Source organism: Leptopilina boulardi, unplaced genomic scaffold (genome assembly GCF_019393585.1).
Source record: "Leptopilina boulardi isolate dan_hultmark-lab unplaced genomic scaffold, ZJU_Lbou_2.1 LbouV2_208, whole genome shotgun sequence".
In the NCBI taxonomy this organism is placed as follows: domain Eukaryota; kingdom Metazoa; phylum Arthropoda; class Insecta; order Hymenoptera; family Figitidae; genus Leptopilina; species Leptopilina boulardi.
This window is the reverse complement of record NW_026137761.1, coordinates 1,518,995-1,536,092: the sequence shown is the minus strand read 5'-3', so window position 1 is coordinate 1,536,092 and position 17,098 is coordinate 1,518,995. Positions and strand designations below refer to the sequence as shown.

At 26.3% G+C, this 17,098-nt stretch overlaps 2 protein-coding genes across 6 annotated transcripts; both read left to right on the top strand.

Annotated features, from left to right (window-relative positions):
- The first annotated feature begins 2,307 nt into the window (after positions 1-2,307).
- On the top strand, positions 2,308-5,059 carry LOC127278601 (zinc finger protein 706-like). 2 transcript variants are annotated; one of them, XM_051300402.1, is made up of 3 exons: positions 2,308-2,651; positions 3,328-3,472; positions 3,753-5,059. In XM_051300402.1, exons 2-3 carry the CDS (start codon positions 3,329-3,331, stop codon positions 3,840-3,842), a joined length of 234 nt encoding a protein of 77 aa, XP_051156359.1. In that variant the 5' UTR covers positions 2,308-2,651; position 3,328; the 3' UTR covers positions 3,843-5,059. The 2 variants fall into 2 exon arrangements, with proteins under 2 accessions (XP_051156359.1, XP_051156358.1); XM_051300401.1 differs by lacking the exon at positions 2,308-2,651 and adding an exon at positions 2,938-3,248.
- A 448-nt stretch (positions 5,060-5,507) lies between these two features.
- Positions 5,508-11,714, top strand: LOC127278592 (glycine N-methyltransferase). Of its 4 annotated transcripts, XM_051300388.1 has the most exons (6): positions 5,508-5,666; positions 7,238-7,580; positions 8,174-8,309; positions 10,415-10,535; positions 10,608-10,928; positions 11,430-11,714. In XM_051300388.1, the coding sequence occupies exons 2-5, from the start codon at positions 7,250-7,252 to the stop codon at positions 10,911-10,913; spliced, it is 894 nt and encodes a 297-aa protein (XP_051156345.1). In that variant the 5' UTR covers positions 5,508-5,666; positions 7,238-7,249; the 3' UTR covers positions 10,914-10,928; positions 11,430-11,714. The 4 variants fall into 4 exon arrangements, with proteins under 4 accessions (XP_051156345.1, XP_051156343.1, XP_051156347.1 ...); XM_051300386.1 differs by lacking the exon at positions 11,430-11,714 and having other exon boundaries at positions 10,608-11,189; XM_051300390.1 differs by lacking the exon at positions 11,430-11,714 and having other exon boundaries at positions 5,518-5,642; positions 10,608-11,189.
- The last annotated feature ends 5,384 nt before the right edge of the window (positions 11,715-17,098 follow it).

Sequence of the window (17,098 nt, the reverse complement as noted above, 5' to 3'; positions counted from 1 at the left end):
TATGTCTCTGTATAGTAGTAGTATGCAGTTTAAAGGTACTTTTATACCTCCAGTATTTTGATGAAGCAATCGGCTGGATTGAATTTTCACGGAGAATCACTGAATTTAATTGGCTCTAAAAATATTCAATTTTCACGGTGGAAATGGAATATTAGTCAGAGCCAATCAAATTCAGTGATACAGCCGTGAAAATTCAATCCAGCCGATTGCCTGACCAAAATACTGGAGGTATAAAAGCACCTTAAGTATACTGTTAAAAATGTTTGTAGTTTTAATATACATAAAGTACTTAAATTTAAGAAACTGGTATATTAGAGTGTAATTCATATACAAAGTATATTAAATTTTGTCATTGAAAAAAATTCAAATAAAAAAATTGCATTTTACTCAATTTATACATGTTCTTGTGTACAAAATAAGGTTTTTATTAATAAAGCAAAGTAATTTCTTTCATGTAAATACAAGTTTAAATCAATTTACATTGTAAAAATGCATATAATTTGACATTTATAGTACTTAACCTAAATGTCACATATAAGTATTAAAATTCTTGTATTTAGAATGTTTTTTTTGAAAAATTTTCCCCTTATAAAACATTATTTGGACATAAACAACACAATAGTTAAAGAATTACGCACTGTTGTTTCAATTTCAAATAAATTTTCAATATCAAGGAAATAATGACCGTTTGGTGAAATAGGCATCTACAGCCGCCATGTTGTCACTTTAAATTTAATATACATGTATCTTAGATTTCAATACCTGTAGTGCATATTCGCTTTATACGCATGTATATTAAATCTAATACAGATTTTTCTAAAGGCCAAAGCAGAATAGATTCTTGAACGGGAACGCAACCGTGAACGGAAACGTAAGAATGAGTGAGAAAAGAATAAAGATATTTGTTATCCTTCTCTTACTCATTCTTACGTTTCCGTTTACGATTGCGTTCCCGTTCAAGAATCTATTCTGCTTAGGCCTTAACAGTGTAGCGGAGAATACAATATGGCTGTAAAATGAAAGACAATATCTATCCTAAAAATATTGGAATTTTAATTTCCATTTTAAAAGGACCATTTAATGCAATAACAAAGCATATAAAAAAATAAAATCGTTTTTCATTATTACATTAAATGGTTTTTTAGAATTAGAAAACAAAATTGCAATATAATTTGGTTAAAAATTTTCATTTAAGCGTGATATGTAAAAAATTGAGATTGAGCCTCATGGAGCATTTACACCTTTGGTAAAAAAAATTTTTTATTTTGATTTTCGGAAATGCAAAGATCTGATTGGTTGTCCATTATCAATCAGATTGTGAACAACCAATCAGGTTTGTGTATTTCGGAAAATTCAAAAATAAAAAATTTTTTTACCAAAGGTGTAAATGCTCCGTCAATGTAAAGTTATGCATCAGTTTTCGTCCATCTTGAATTTCCCCCACCAAGTTTTAACTACCTTATCTTTCTTTACCTTTCTCTACCTCTTGTTCTGCGTTCCCAAACGAGTAGTGTTTTAAAATTCTCGGTAAAATTGAAACCTGAGAATGTAAGAAAGAAAATTGCGGTAAATTACCGAAAAAAAGAGAATTTATGAGAATATTCATTTAAGTGATTGATAATTGCCTTTTTTAAATTTAAATATGTATTTTTATAGTATGTAAGTTATAAATAACGGACCGACATGTTATTAAATGAATAATTTGAACAATGAATATAATAGACTGTAAGGGTGCAGTCCCATGGAGCAGATTAGCAGAATAGATTTCAGCCAATCAAAAGTTTATCTCTCGCGGCAAATTTTGCATTTCCGTTAGAGACTGTTTTTTTATTGGTCAACGTCTAATCTGCTAATCTGCTCCATGGGACTGCACCCTAATTTTCTCTGTGTTCTTACTGACAAGATGAGAGTCGGGTATATATGCCTGCACTTTTATCATTGTCTAACACGTGCGTCGTCATGGCAACATGTGTGTTAGACAAGGATAAAAGTGCAGGCATATAAATGTACCTGATTCAATATAATAATGTAATATTATATCAATATTAATATATTAATATATATATTATATATTGTAACAAAGATATTTTTCATTATAATAATAATTATACAGTCAGGAACATATGTCTGTACTTTTATCCTCGTCATACACGTTGTCATGACAACGCACGTGTCAGCAAAGGATAAAAGTACAAGTAAAAATTCTCATAAATTCTCAGAGAAAAAACGATCCGGTAATTTACCGGTAAATTACCGTAATCTTCTTTCTCTTCTTGACGTAATTTACTGTCTTTAGAACACTACAAACGAGTTTCTGTTTATTCTGCAAATGCGAATGTATTGTGCGTAGGCCCTAAGTTATTTTTTAACTAACTACACATATGTCACTTTTTAAAAATTTGAGAATATGTTGTTGAAATTTGGATAAGAAAACGTATTCAATTTAATATTTAGAACCAATTTCAAGTTTTTAAGTGGTCTATGAGTGCTTCTTGAAAAACCTCGACATCTGTTAAAATTTTCATATTCAGTGCGCCACCTTTCACTATCTTTCCGTTTTCTTCTTCGTTGATAAAAAAATCTAAACTCTATTTTGTATTCAAGCGCGTAATTCTCATAAGGCAATAACTGCTTTTTATCCGTACTGAAAAGTAAGTAAACTTTACTTTTAAAAAATAATCTTTATTCGTACATTTTAAAAAGGAATTATCTACTTTTTTAAGGATGCGTATTTTGCACTAGATTTTGCACTCACACACCTTCAAATGTGTCATTGTTAACAAAATTTCCTTTTTGAACCTTTAAGGTTAAAATATCTCATTGGTATAAGTACTCTACTGCGCTTTACTATTTTAATTACAGTCGTAATATAAACGAGATTTGAGCACACGTGCGTTCCGTATATATTTTACGCCATTATACCATTTCCTTTTATTTTCACCTCGTGTTCAGAACTTGTGTGATCCCTAGATGACTTTTATGTCATTGAACTCGATTTTTTTAAAATTCACAACCATTTTTTTTATATCAATTCTAATTGATTCTTATTTTGAATATAATTAAATGAAAATAGTAATGTATTGTATATATTTTTTAAGTATGGCTAGTCTGCGTTTTGCAAAGATTTTTTTTTGTAGTAAATATTAAAAATTGTTATATTGTAAAATATACGTCCATAAATGAATGAAAGACAATTATTTCTCTATATTTGAGGAATGTAATTTTATTTTACACATTGGAATAAGTTTGTGTGTATTTATTTCTATTATAAAAGAATGTGTTTATATAAAAAGGAATTGGAGATTATGGAGGCTCTTTTGTTTTCAGAATGGCTCGAGGTCAACAAAAGCTTCAATCACAGGCTAAAGCAGCTGAAAGAGCAGCTAAAGTGAAGAAACAACAAGGCCATAGTGCTAATGACCAAAAAAAAGCTGCCCAAAAAGCTCTTGTGCATGTTTGCATTGTTTGCAAGGTTCGTAATTTATTACTTATTAATACAGTTATTTTTAAAGTGGATATATTAATAGAGCCCGCTTTGAAAGAGTTGTAATTTTCATTCAATGGAACAATCGATACTTTAGGTTAAACTTTCGTACCTTTCGTAGTCGGTAATAATTATTGTATGGAAATAATTTGAAATATTGAAAAATGGTTAAAGATATTTGTAAATCTACATGATTGTAGGAGTTTGTTAATTTGGAAATATTAAATTTTGAAAAATATATATCGTTTGATATTTGTTTTCATTACAGGCCCAAATGCCAGATCCGAAGACGTATAAACAACATTTTGAAAACAAGCATCCCAAGAATGACTTGCCAGATGATTTAAAGAATATATGAGGGTAGAGACTCTTACGAAATAAAAGTAAAACAGGCGTGCAAAGAAATAATGAGTTTATAATGCCAGTTCATGCGACTAACTGACAAAATGTGATCTAGATTTTAACAATAAATTTTAATATTGCTTCTGCCGAAGCTTAAAATATTCTTCACAATTTGAGAATTAAATTCTCACACTCTCAAACCCCTATAAGAAAATAATTTGACAAACTATTCTTACGTTAATTATGATTGGGTGGTGTTTAATTTTTCAATTTCCCAAGAGATTATATATTTAATATTTTGCAATTTTTTTCTTTGTCACGGAAATAAAGTTGTTCGCATGAACGGGAAACTATTTTGCTGAGTGAAATTAGTGAAATTGATGCAGAAATTTTGAGAGGACTTTATTCGGTAAAAAAACAAACGACACGTAGATAAACGAATTTATGAATTTGACAGAATATTGGAGACAGTTTGAAATGGATGTTTCGAGCAACAAAATTTGTAGTGATTGTTGCAAGAAAAATGTTAAACTGGAGTTGACTCGCAAATTTGTTGCATATACCCATAGCTTATTAGATTCAACGTCCTTTAAAGTACAATTTTAGAAATTCAATTTCTCTTACTGATTGACATACTACATTTGTACGCCTATGCACGCCTACTTGCATACAAATACTGCCGGGATTGGATTCTGTCAAATTACTTTTTAAGGATTTGCGATCCAATACAGTCCATTTTTAATTTATTCAACTACTGCCGCATTCTTGAAAATCGCTGTCTTTTTGAAATTTATTCTTTTCACACTCGGCTTTTAACTATTTCATTTTTAAATATAATTGTATTTTTACACTCGAAATATTCGCCTTCTTTCTTTCAAACATTTTGACAGTCACAAGAGTTTTTAAATAATTTGTCTTATTTCTTGTGAAATTTTCACGAAAATAACCAGTAGTATTTAATAAAATTACTAAACTAAGATGAATCATTTTCATTTAAATTGCTTTTACAGAATTAACTATCGAAATGATATATAAGTTGAAGTAGAATTGAAAATCTAATTTCCCGAGATCTTGTAGAGACCTTTCTGGATATTTAACTCAGAAAAGAATTTTTAAAAATTCAATTTAATGGTAAGATCGACGAAACATTCTATTAAATACATATTTACCTGTGGGATTATTATATGCATCATGTATCTTGTGCTACTCTAATTATAGAATTTTACACCAGAATTCCTGTCTTCTTCTTGCATTTGTCTGAGTTGTTATTTTACCTTTTTTATGCGCGTTTAATTTCTCTTTTCTTCTTTTTCTTTATTTAGAGATATAATTTATTTTCCTTTAACGATGAAAAATTTATGGATTGAAAAAACTCGTATCAAAAATACGTCAATTTATACAATGTTACATTTTTAAAAGTTAAATTTTTCCCATATTAAGATATATTTAAGATTATGACATTGAAGAAAAAACTTGTGAAATTAAAATTAGAATTGTAAATGAATATGAATTGTTGAAATTTTGAAATACACAAATTCGATGAAAAATGGAAATCAATAAGAGATTTTATTATCACGTTATATAATGATATATTGTTTATACTTAATAAGAATATGGAGAAATTAACTATTCATATTTACACTTGCTTTTTAGGGTTTTATGTTATCATGAATCCCCACCCTATCAACCCACTTGTGCTTCAACTATCATCGTATATATTTGTCTGATTGCTCCAACTCGTGTCAGTATTCCTCCACATTTCTACTCTTTTTTTCTCAAGACATTTTCATTTCTCTTCATTGGTGGGAAATTGCAAGTAAAAAAAAAAGAATTATAATTGGTATGAAAAACAAAGTTTATTTTCCATTCAATTTCCTTATTTCTTAATCTTTATTCCATAAAGTATCTTATCTCATTTTTTGCCTTTTTCATTTTTATGACATATGTTGAATTATTATCCGCCAACTTCCAGATTTCTTTCGTCATTTATCTGTGATAATGAAAAATTACTCTATATAATTTTCATATTTTCTGTAAATATGCAAGGATGGAAGGAAAAAAAACTTAAAATATTTTTATTAAACTTAAGAAAGACATTAGAATTCTAATAGCAAATTTAATTGGTTGTGAATTATTTTTAATATAATTATTTCATAACCCTAATTCTAAACTCTTTCTAATAAAAGCAAAACTTTATACTTGCACCAGTTTTTAAATAGTAAATAATTATTCGATAGTCAGACAAATAAAGAGTAAAGATACTAAAACCTAGATTTACTTTTAAAATAAAATCTCGAATTGCAATATGTATTATATTAAACATTATTGGTTCAAGAAAAAGTTAAAAAAATATTTTTTTTTTTTTTTTGATTTTGATTATTTGAATTATGAGGTTTATTAATGTTTTTTTAATGAATTTTTAAACATACTCGAGAAAAGTTCAATTTTTAATTACTTTGAAAACAATTAATGTTTTTTAATGTCCTTGGGCTTATTTTAATGTTAATTTTTGCTATATACAACTAAAATTATTTAGAATCATTTACATAGTATATGCAAATTGTTATTTACCGTTGTAAAATATATAAGCCGCAAAATTGGATCAATAATATAATTCGAAAAATCAACTATTATTTAATTTAAATTTCAAAATTAGCTTAGAAAAAATATATAAATATGTGGGGATTTATTTAAATTTTGAGCAAATTTTATTATATAACCTCGGTGAGAAAAATTAAGATAAGTTATTTAGCTTAGAACTTATTCAAGTTTTAAAAATTATTCTTCTTCAGAAAAAATTTTTTATTTAAATTATTAGTAATAAATTAAAAGTAATAAGTATTCATTATTTTAATATCAAATAATAAAAAATGTTTAAAAATTATTAAGAATACGTTATGTTTCAGTTTTTATGTGTTATGTTATGTGTCATAATAAATTCCTATTAAATGGAATGGTAAATCTGTGACAATATTAGGCCACAAGGTTTGGGAAAATTTTTAGACAATATTACATTGAATTTTCACCTCTATAATATAAAATTTAGTTTTCCTTACATTGCTTTCAGCTTGCGATGCAAGATTTAAAATAGATTATTAAAAATATTAAATTTTGTTCTGTTTGTACTATTTATAAATATAATAATAAAAATATTATTATTTTGATGACTGTAGGCTGGAACATCATGAAGTCTTGCTTCCGGTCTCTCATTAAATTAAAAAAAATATTTCAAATTGAATTTTCTGCAAATGTCTTATTGAAAAATTGACAAAATACAGCTCGGAATTTTAGTGAAAATTTTTTCTTTTTTATATTTCATCGGTTTAAAGACGTTTATTTCATAAAAGAAATAAGTGTTTAAAAATCATGACGACCGATACCTACTGAAAATGTGATGGAATTTTTTTTCAGAAAGAAGGAAAAATGGATACTGTATTTCATACTCGTTCTTTGGGAACAGCGGCGGAAGGTGTAAGAGATCAGTATGCAGATGGAACAGCAGCCAAAGTTTGGGAAGTTTTTATAGGCGATAAAAATCAGAGAAAGCAAAATTATCGAGATTTCCTTGTTGGGCTTCTTCGAGAAAGAGGATGTCATAGAATTTTAGATGTTGCATGTGGTACAGGAGTCGATTCTGTAATGCTATTAGAAGAAGGTTTTGAGGTAGTTAGCGTTGATGCCTCAGATAAGATGTTAAAATATGCTTTGAAATCTAGATGGAACAGAAGGAAAGAAGCAGCTTTTGATAAATGGGGTAAGTCTCAATATACCCAGTTACTCTATTTAAAGAAAAGTTTGTTTCTAAAAAAAACGATAATATTTCACGTTGGGCTTTGTGAAAATAAAAAGACTTGAAAAAGCGAAATTCATGAGTTTATTATAATAAAGAAAGATATGAAATAATAGAATGAGAAAATATTATGCATAAAATTTTGTCAAGAGTTTCATATCATTTTAAAAACTCGTAGCCAATAGTGAGAAAACAATACAAGGATGATTGTGAAAGATCATTATTATTAATCGTCTTGAATATATATATATATATAACTAGTATATAGGAACATATATTTTGCCCACTCATATTAATTTACAACGAAAACAAAATTATTCTTATCTTCATCTTCGAGGGCAAATTAAAAAAAGCACTATTTATGTTATCACATTGTAGGGGGTCAGAGATTGACAATCAAAAATTTTGTCGTATGTCTTTATATATAGCAGGCCTCATAGCCTATATATGTATTATTACAAATCTCATTTTAATTTATTTTAATTTGACAATTACAATTAATACATAAAAATGTTCAATGATAATAATAATTTAATAACATTGTTGATATGCTTTAGTGATTGAAGAAGCTAATTGGTTGACGTTGTACGACGATATCTCCCACTTGATACAAGATGGCTTTGATGCTGTGATTTGTTTAGGGAATAGTTTTGCTCATTTACTTGATTCTTTTGGTGACCAAAGAGAACAGAGGTAAAGAAATATATAACAAAATATTCAGGATTCAGTTATGAAAAATATTACAGAAAAACTAATATTTAATAATAAATATTAAAATTTCTGTCTACACTTTGGTATTATTATATTACTATTGTTATTATTAATTTTATAAGTACTAAACGAATTCATTATGGTTTTTTGCAAGTAAATTTCAATTTTTATTAATTATTATTTATTTGAGGCATTTTATTTAAAATCGTTTAAAATTAATATGATTTCAAATTATATTTTATAAAATTGAAATTAACCCTTATTTGTCACTATGCGGTCGAATGGACCTCAGGCTTATTTTTTCTTCAAATTCTTTTCAATTTACTGCCTACATGATTCATTAGGATCATGCGACTCTTGTGATTTCACATGATGAGCCAAAGGTTTTTGAACCTTCAAATGAACGAAATTTTTTTTGTAATTTCTTTAAGTACGAATTTTATAACAAAATATTGTTTTAAATATCTAAAAAGAAGTTATTAATTTAGTAACTGTTTAATTTACTATTTTATTTTACATAGTTATCATAATTTTTAATAATTTATAGATTGAAAAAATATTTCGTTCATTTGAACGTTCAGAACTTTTGGCTCATTTCACATGTAAAAATTCTCCGCAGATTTTCTCGCAAAATATTTGATATATTGAGCTAAAATTTTATGGAAAACTCAAAAATAGAACATATAATATGAGGATTTGTTGTCATCTATACCAAAGTTTATTAATATTTTGTCAAAACAGTTATTTTTAAAAAATTGCAAATTTGGGGAAAACTCAATAACGTGGTTGTCCCAGTTTTCGTCTACTTTAATTTTGAAGATAACATTTATAATAAATAAATAATAAATAAAGATAACATTTATAAATTTTTTGATAAATTATTAATACTCTGGTACATAACAGTGATTCCTTATATGTACTATTTTTGAGTTTTTCACAAAATTTTAGCTCACTCTGTCAAATATTTTGCGAGAAAAACTGCGGAGAATATTTACAAATGAAATCAAAACAATCACTTAATCTTAATAAGTTCTAAAAAAATTTCCAAGTAAAAATAATCAATAATTTTTATTTTCTAACAATTTTTGTTGAGACCCAGTGGATCCAAGTGTATAGTAATTATTTGTGATTCCACAGAGGTGTAACAAGTAAGGGTTAAATTAAAAATCTACACTTTACATTAGGATTATATTTTTTGTAAGATATGATAATTTTTCATTTTCGATTAAAAATGAAAATAAAAAAATTGTCTTTCGAAATGTATTTATTATGAAAAAATACATACCTAGTAAAAAATGTATTTAGAATAAGAAAATAATTTTTTGCAATATATAATTATGTACTATAAATTATTATATGTTTCGAAAGAAAATTGAAAAGAAACATGAAACTGAAGTTACCAACGTTAATTCAACGAAAAAAAAGTTAAGGATTCTAATTCTCATTAGGTAATGAAATTTAGCTGAAATAAAAAAAAGGTAAAAAAACAGTATTTATCATTGTTTTGTCACGAATTTTCGAAATTTCAAGTACATTGCTATTTCCTCGCCTCGGAGGCAATTTTTCGCGTTTGATAATTATTTATTTCAATACTGGAAGCCTTTTAAAAAACAGAAAAATTGCTTCCGAGACAAGGAAATATCATTTTACTTGAAATTTAGAGATTTTCGGGAAATCTGTGAAAAAAAAATCAAAATCACTGCTTTCCTCGCCTCGGAAGCAATTTTTATGTTTTTTAAAAGGCTTCTAGCATTGAAATAAATAATTATCAAATGAGAAAAATTGCCTCCGTGGCAAGGAAATAGCAATTTACTTGAAATTTTGAAAATCCGTGACAAAACAATGATAAATACTGTTTTCTTACCTTTTTTTTTTATTTCAGGTTTTGGAGGGTTGAAAATAAACAAATTTCATTGATGAGAATTAGAATCTTTAACATTTATTTTTTTCGTTGAATCAACGTTGGTAACTTTAGTTTCATAAAGAAACTGGTAAAAAAAATTTTAAACTGGGTGATAGTATAAAAGTTATTTTTCATTTTAATCAATGAAATTATTTAATTCGCATTATTGAAAACTCAAATGTAGGCAAGCATTGTCAAATTTTGAACGTTGTGTGAAACCTGGTGGATTGCTATTAATCGACCACAGAAATTATGACAATGCAATTGAAACAGGAGAAACGCCAACACAATGCGTTTATTATAATGTAAGATAAATGCAATTAATTTCTTTATTGTTTTCTAACATGTTACTATAATAATATAAATAATTTTTTCAGAGTAAACATTTGCAGCAGATTATTACATCCGTATTGTTCACAAGTGGAAAACCAACTTTAGTAACGCTGGACTATATAATAGCTTTAAATGAGGAAAATAGCAATCAATCAGACAGCGTTTGTCAATTTAGATTATCCTATTATCCTCACAAGTTGACCGTTTTTCGTGATATGCTTATGGAAGCTTTTCATCATCGAGCCAAGCACACTATTTATGGTGATTTTAAATCCATTGAGGAATGCAAAACTCCTGGATTTTATATCCACATCCTAGAAAAAAGCAGTGGCAGTGGTGGAAAAAAATAAAATTTCTTATGAGATGTAAGAAATTTCATTTGAAAAGAAATCGTCATAAAAAAATTACAACACATCAAACTAATACAGTTTACTAATACATCCTAATATATAGTTCGAAGAGTGGCAGTGAAATGTAATTTTTAATAAAATCATGAGAGACGTATAATCATTTCTGAAAGTGCTCGTTTAAAATTTATAAGCTTCTATGACCATTTTTTAAATTTCTCTTATTGAAAATAGTTTCCAACATGATTTGGTTAAAATAAAATTATTTTTTCAGATAAACTATTATTCTATTTATTTTTTCTACAACTTTTGCTTCAATATTTTAATATGTATTAAAAAATTAAAATTAATAGTAAAGTTTTAATAACTTACACTACTAAAAATATTAGAGTATCTACATAATTTTATTAAGCTGACACGTTATGATTTTTCCCCCGTATATGCAGAGTGATCATTTTTAGTATTATAGGGTTGTGAAATTTGCTTACACTCAGAATAATTGCAATTTATAATTTTTAGATTTTTTATAATCTCCTATGCTCTAACATATAATAAGGAGCAGTTGAAAAAAATCAAGCACTCGCCATATAAGACGAATTCTCGTAACAAATAGAGCATCATTTATATTATGTACTATTATTATTCTTTGAACTTTGTGCAAGGGTCAAATATGTAATTCAAGCCCTCAAAAATTATATTTTACTTTTTAGAAATTAAATTAAAATGATTATCAATTTGGTAGATACTTTGTAATTAATTAAAATATAGTAATAAAGATATCAAAATAAATATTAAAAATAATAATTGTGTGAATTACTGAATTTTTCCTAATCACCTTGCACAAAGACAATTGCTCTTTTACTGCAAAGTAGATAATATAAAAAAGAGTATCACATTTCGTTCTTCTCACTTTTGTCTGCATTGACAATAAATAATTCATTCATTTTACTCATAATCTGCATTCAGATATTATTTAAAAATTTAGATATAGCTTTATTTTTTACATGCGTTTATTAATTAAACGAAAATTTAATTCAGATAAAGTTTAATTCTTTTAAACTTGAAAATAATAATTCAATATTTCGAGATTCACGCACTTTGGAAATAAATAAAAAAAATAAAAGAACGACGCGTTCCAGGCAGATTGTGAGCAAAATTTAGGTAAGACAATTTTTATAATTAATTTAGGTAATTTACGAATAAGACACACTCAAAAGAAATGTGTTTTTTCACTCACTGTTACTGATCATGGAACTTATATAGGGGAGAGTGACAAACAGTGGGACACTTTTTTTTCAAAGACATATTAATATGTCAATTTTATATATTTTTGAAGACTTTTTGGTATTACCATAAAGTTTGAACTCTTTTCTACACAATGCACATATTCTATTAAGATTATATTCTGATTAAATAAAAAAATTTCAAGTTTTTCAAACTTGATACAATTTTCTTGTTTTGAAGGTTTGTGTTAAACAGTGGGACACCTATTATTAAGTACCGAATAATTATTTCAATAATAATATTCTGCTTCATACTTTGTAAATATATATATTTTTTGCATTAAATAACGTTAACAAATGTTGCAAAACACTAATAATTGAATAATATTTTACATTTTTATAATACGATGTCAATTTTCATATAAAAAATTGCTATTATTTTTTTTCGCGTTTACATGTATTGCTGATCATACGTCATAATTTGGTCATAACCTCATAACAATATGGAGCAAAATTTGAATAGTCGTTCTCTTATCAAGTGTTACTTTTTAAATGTTCCCGAACAATAATTGTAATAATTATTAATTATAAATTTTGAATTTTTTATTGTTTTTTAGCTTAAAAAAATCACATTTTTAGTCGCTGTGTAAGTATAAATGCGCATGCGTATAGCTGACACAACTTATAATCAGTGTTGCCAAAATACTTTTTTTTTAAACTGTCCTATCTATTTTTTCAATTTTCTTTGTAAATAATGAATCAATGTGGCTAAAATTTTTGGAGATAGTGTGTTGTCATAAACATGGTTTACGTTTAAATTTTGGTCGAGTTTCTTTAAGTAGTTTTTCAGAAAATTAAAGTGTCCTACTGTTTAAACTGTCCCACTGTTTATCACTCTCCCCTACATTAAAATTATTAGTGATTTTATATGTACAACCCGGCTGAAAAAACTTGTACAAGAAAATGTACAAGTTCTTGTACATGTTCGAGTAATGTTCTTGAACTAGTTCAGCATCCGGAATTGAGACATGTTCTTGTACCAGAACTTGTACAAGATCCTGGACAAGAAAATATACTTGTACAAGAAAATGTACATATTTTTTTGTGCAGGTTTCATATACATTTTCTTGTACCAGATGTGGAACATGTTCGTGTACATGTTCACTTATGTCTTTTAAATTAAAAATTAAAAACTTTAAAGGCTGCACAAAAAATATGTACAAGAACATGTACATTTTCTTGTACAAGTATATTTTCTTATCCAAGATCTTGTACAAGTTCTGGTACAAGAACATGTCTCAATTCCAGATGCTGAACTTGTTCAAGAACATTACTTGAACATGTACAAGAAAATGTACAAGTTCATTAATGAACATGTACAAGAACTTGTACATTTTCTTGTACAAGTTTTTTCAGCCGGGAAGCTTATCAACTCCTAGCATAAAAGTCATAATCGATATTTGCGTCGTTTTTACAAAAAGTAAAACTGAGTAAAACAAAACAAAAATAAAACAAACATACTAATTAATAACTAATAATATATAGGTACGCTTATTTTTTTGAGACTTAAAAAAACTTATCATACAGTTTCAGGAAATAAATATTGAGCAGCATATTTTATTCGCAGAATAAATAACTCTTTTTCACGTCGACATTTAATTTGAAATCGAACAGAAGAGAAGGCGAGAAAATTTAATGTATGAGTTCATTTCATTGACTTTCGTCTGTTATATATTGCAATCATATTTTTTAAAAATCGAATTTTAAAATAAATGATTAAACTCGAACATTATAATAATAATTTGTTACAAGTCGGAGGTTCCCGATGTTATTTATTGCTATCTCAAACATTTTGTACTTTTTCAAATATATTAAATATTGAAACTTTTACCGAAAATATAAATTATTTGATTTTTATAATTAAAAATGATGAAATTTTTATCGAAATATTCATTTTAAAAACCATATTATATTTCTATAATAATTTCATCATTTATAAATTAATAGAATCAATTTTTGTAAGCTTTAATATCTAATGTTATGAACAGTTTTTGAATAATAAATGCTTTTAAAAACGTATAAAGTTTGAAGAAACAAATAATATCCGAAACCTCCTACTTATAAATGGGTATTCAAAAAGTATGGAAACTTGCAAATATATTGAAAAGTACGCATTTTCGTGATACTTCTTATTTCACTGTTGGGTCCTGGGCCCAATATTTTGGGTTCGAAAATGTGGATGTTTTTCTTGGGAACAACTTCTGTATTGAAAATTGTTCAAGAAAATGCGTACTTTTCGAGATATTTACAAGTTTCCCTGTATATTAATTTAATTATAAGAAATAAAATAAAATTTTATTTTTAAATAACCAGTCAAAATCCAATAAATTACTGACTCATAAATATTATAAATATATACCTATATAACTTTGTGTAATTAGTTTTAGTACAAAAGTCTGTGATTACTCAATGCATGATAATAATAATAATAATTGCACAGCTGTTAAAGATTTGACAGAATTGAATTTTTGCTTCAGTTATGAAACTACAATACCTGGAGCCAGCAATATCGTCCTTTTGCCTCTAAAATCTAAATAACAAACTCTTAAGTATAACTTGGATATAATTCTTTTTGCCGCATATATAACAGGAATCTTTTCACTATAAATCACTGATATATTTTTTCTCTCACGTATATCTCAATAAATTTTTAATCTCCTGTTGATTTTCGTCGCGAAATTAAGAAATTGATATTTTGATACCTCTTACTATCAACAACCAGAATAATGTTTTCTAATGGCTCTATATAAAATTTACCTGTTTGTGGTATTCATAATACCACCAATTATTTGAAATATACAGAAAATAAAATACTTTTCCTATATTTTAGATAGGTATATAAAAAAAAAAAAAATAAAAATGTATTCTAACACGAATATATTACATTTCTTGAACTCATTATCAAAGTAAAAAATTTTTATTTCATCAATTGACCATTTTTAAAATGAAAGTTTTAGTGTAAAAACGCGTTTCGGTTCATAAATTTCAAATAGTAGGTACATAATATTTTCGCTTTTAAATAAGTACAGTAGAATCCCGATTATCCGAGGCACTAAACACGAGGTGCATGCTCGGATAATACGGAAAAACTCGGATAAAACGGATGGAACCGATATGCATTAACAATAATTATACCCAAAAGTTAATCTACGTTCATTAGATTTTAACCTTTATATCCATTTGTGATTAATTTTCTTTGTAGCATATTAAATACATAAAACAATTATAAAAATTTTTGAATTTTAGGTATTTATTCCGTGTTATCCGAGGCGCCTCTTCCCCACATTACCTCGGATAATCGAGACTACTGTAATATAAGTTAACTTGGAAAATAATAATTTTATAATTTTATCGACAGATATGTGTACTTTCCTGAAATAGTTAAAAAAAATTTTAACACGGATTAAAATCTTGAACATCAAAAATGTAAAAATAGGAAAAATAAATATTTTTTATAATTTCTGAATAAATGGAGGACAAGTTTAGATTAAATTTTTATTAGGTCTCTCAGTAACTCAAGCTTGATTATCAATATATTTTTATTTCACTTCTAGGACGGTTAAAAATTTATTTTTTTGATGATAAAATTATATATATATATATATATATATTAGAGTAGGGAATAAATATATTCCCCGTGTTTGAACTCTTTATATCCTTCTTATTATATTAAATTCAAAAACAACCGATATCACCACAAAATTTTCGTTTTTCAACAAAAGTTTTTTTTAAGCTTTTTGCATAAATTGTGCAAAAATCAGAATTTAAGTCAACAGACATGATAAATTTGTTTTAGTACATTAAATAAAACAATATTAAATGTAAAAATTGTAAATTAAAAAAAATTAAAATAATTTATAATTATTACTATACTGTTGTTATAATTATAATAATCGAAAAAATTTAATAGTGAGAAAATATTTAGATTCTGATCACATTTTTTAATCTGAATTGTTTACTTAATTTAAAAAATACAAAAAAATTTACAATAAATATTTCAGTTTTTCAAAGTGCATTGTGTTTTTTCGTTAGAAGCGATAATTTTAATTCATATTTTTATGAATTATTATATGATAACAATTGTCATTTTACCTTTCAATAAAAATGATCAAAATCGAGATTTTTTCTATAAAATAGTAATGAAATAATAATTTAAAACATAAATTAAATGTACTTATGAATAACCTACTACTACTACACTACTACTAGTTAATTAAACTACTACTAGTTAATATTAACTCGTACCGCCAAACGATGGAAGTTTTCCCATGTAAATTACATTAGGTTTTCGGCACCAAATAATCAATTTTTTTATTTTGGTCAAAATAATTATTTAACTAAAAGTCACAAGAATTCAACCTTATAATAGTAGTTGTTCCTCAGCATTTTTACCCATTTTCAGGTATTATAATTTTGAAGTTACAATTAAAAGTAAAATATTTTTCCCCTAAATTTGATAAAAAATGAATAACACAGTCTGTGTATGCCGAAAACGAATCTGACTTTGAAAATGGGTGTTTTAGTCATTTCATTTTAAATAAACTCTAAAATTATAATAGCCAAATCAAGTTTGTGATACCAAAAAACCCAAAGTAACAATTTTCATGAAAAGTCAAATTCTTAAACTTTTTGCCCGAAATTTTGAATTCCTAAGTTTAGATTCATAATTATAGCAAATCCAAAAATGCCTCTATCGACAGACTAGAGAAAAATCTTTTTTTTAAATCATATAATATTTGATGTTTATTTATTGATTTTAATTAGGTAAAAATTTATTTTTTAATTTTTTGTTTAATGTTGTAATTTTGATTTTAAATTTGTGTTGTATTTATTTAAATATATTTTTTATTAAAGTGACCTGATGATGGTGGCGAACCAGACCACCGAAACGTTGTCTAAAATTTT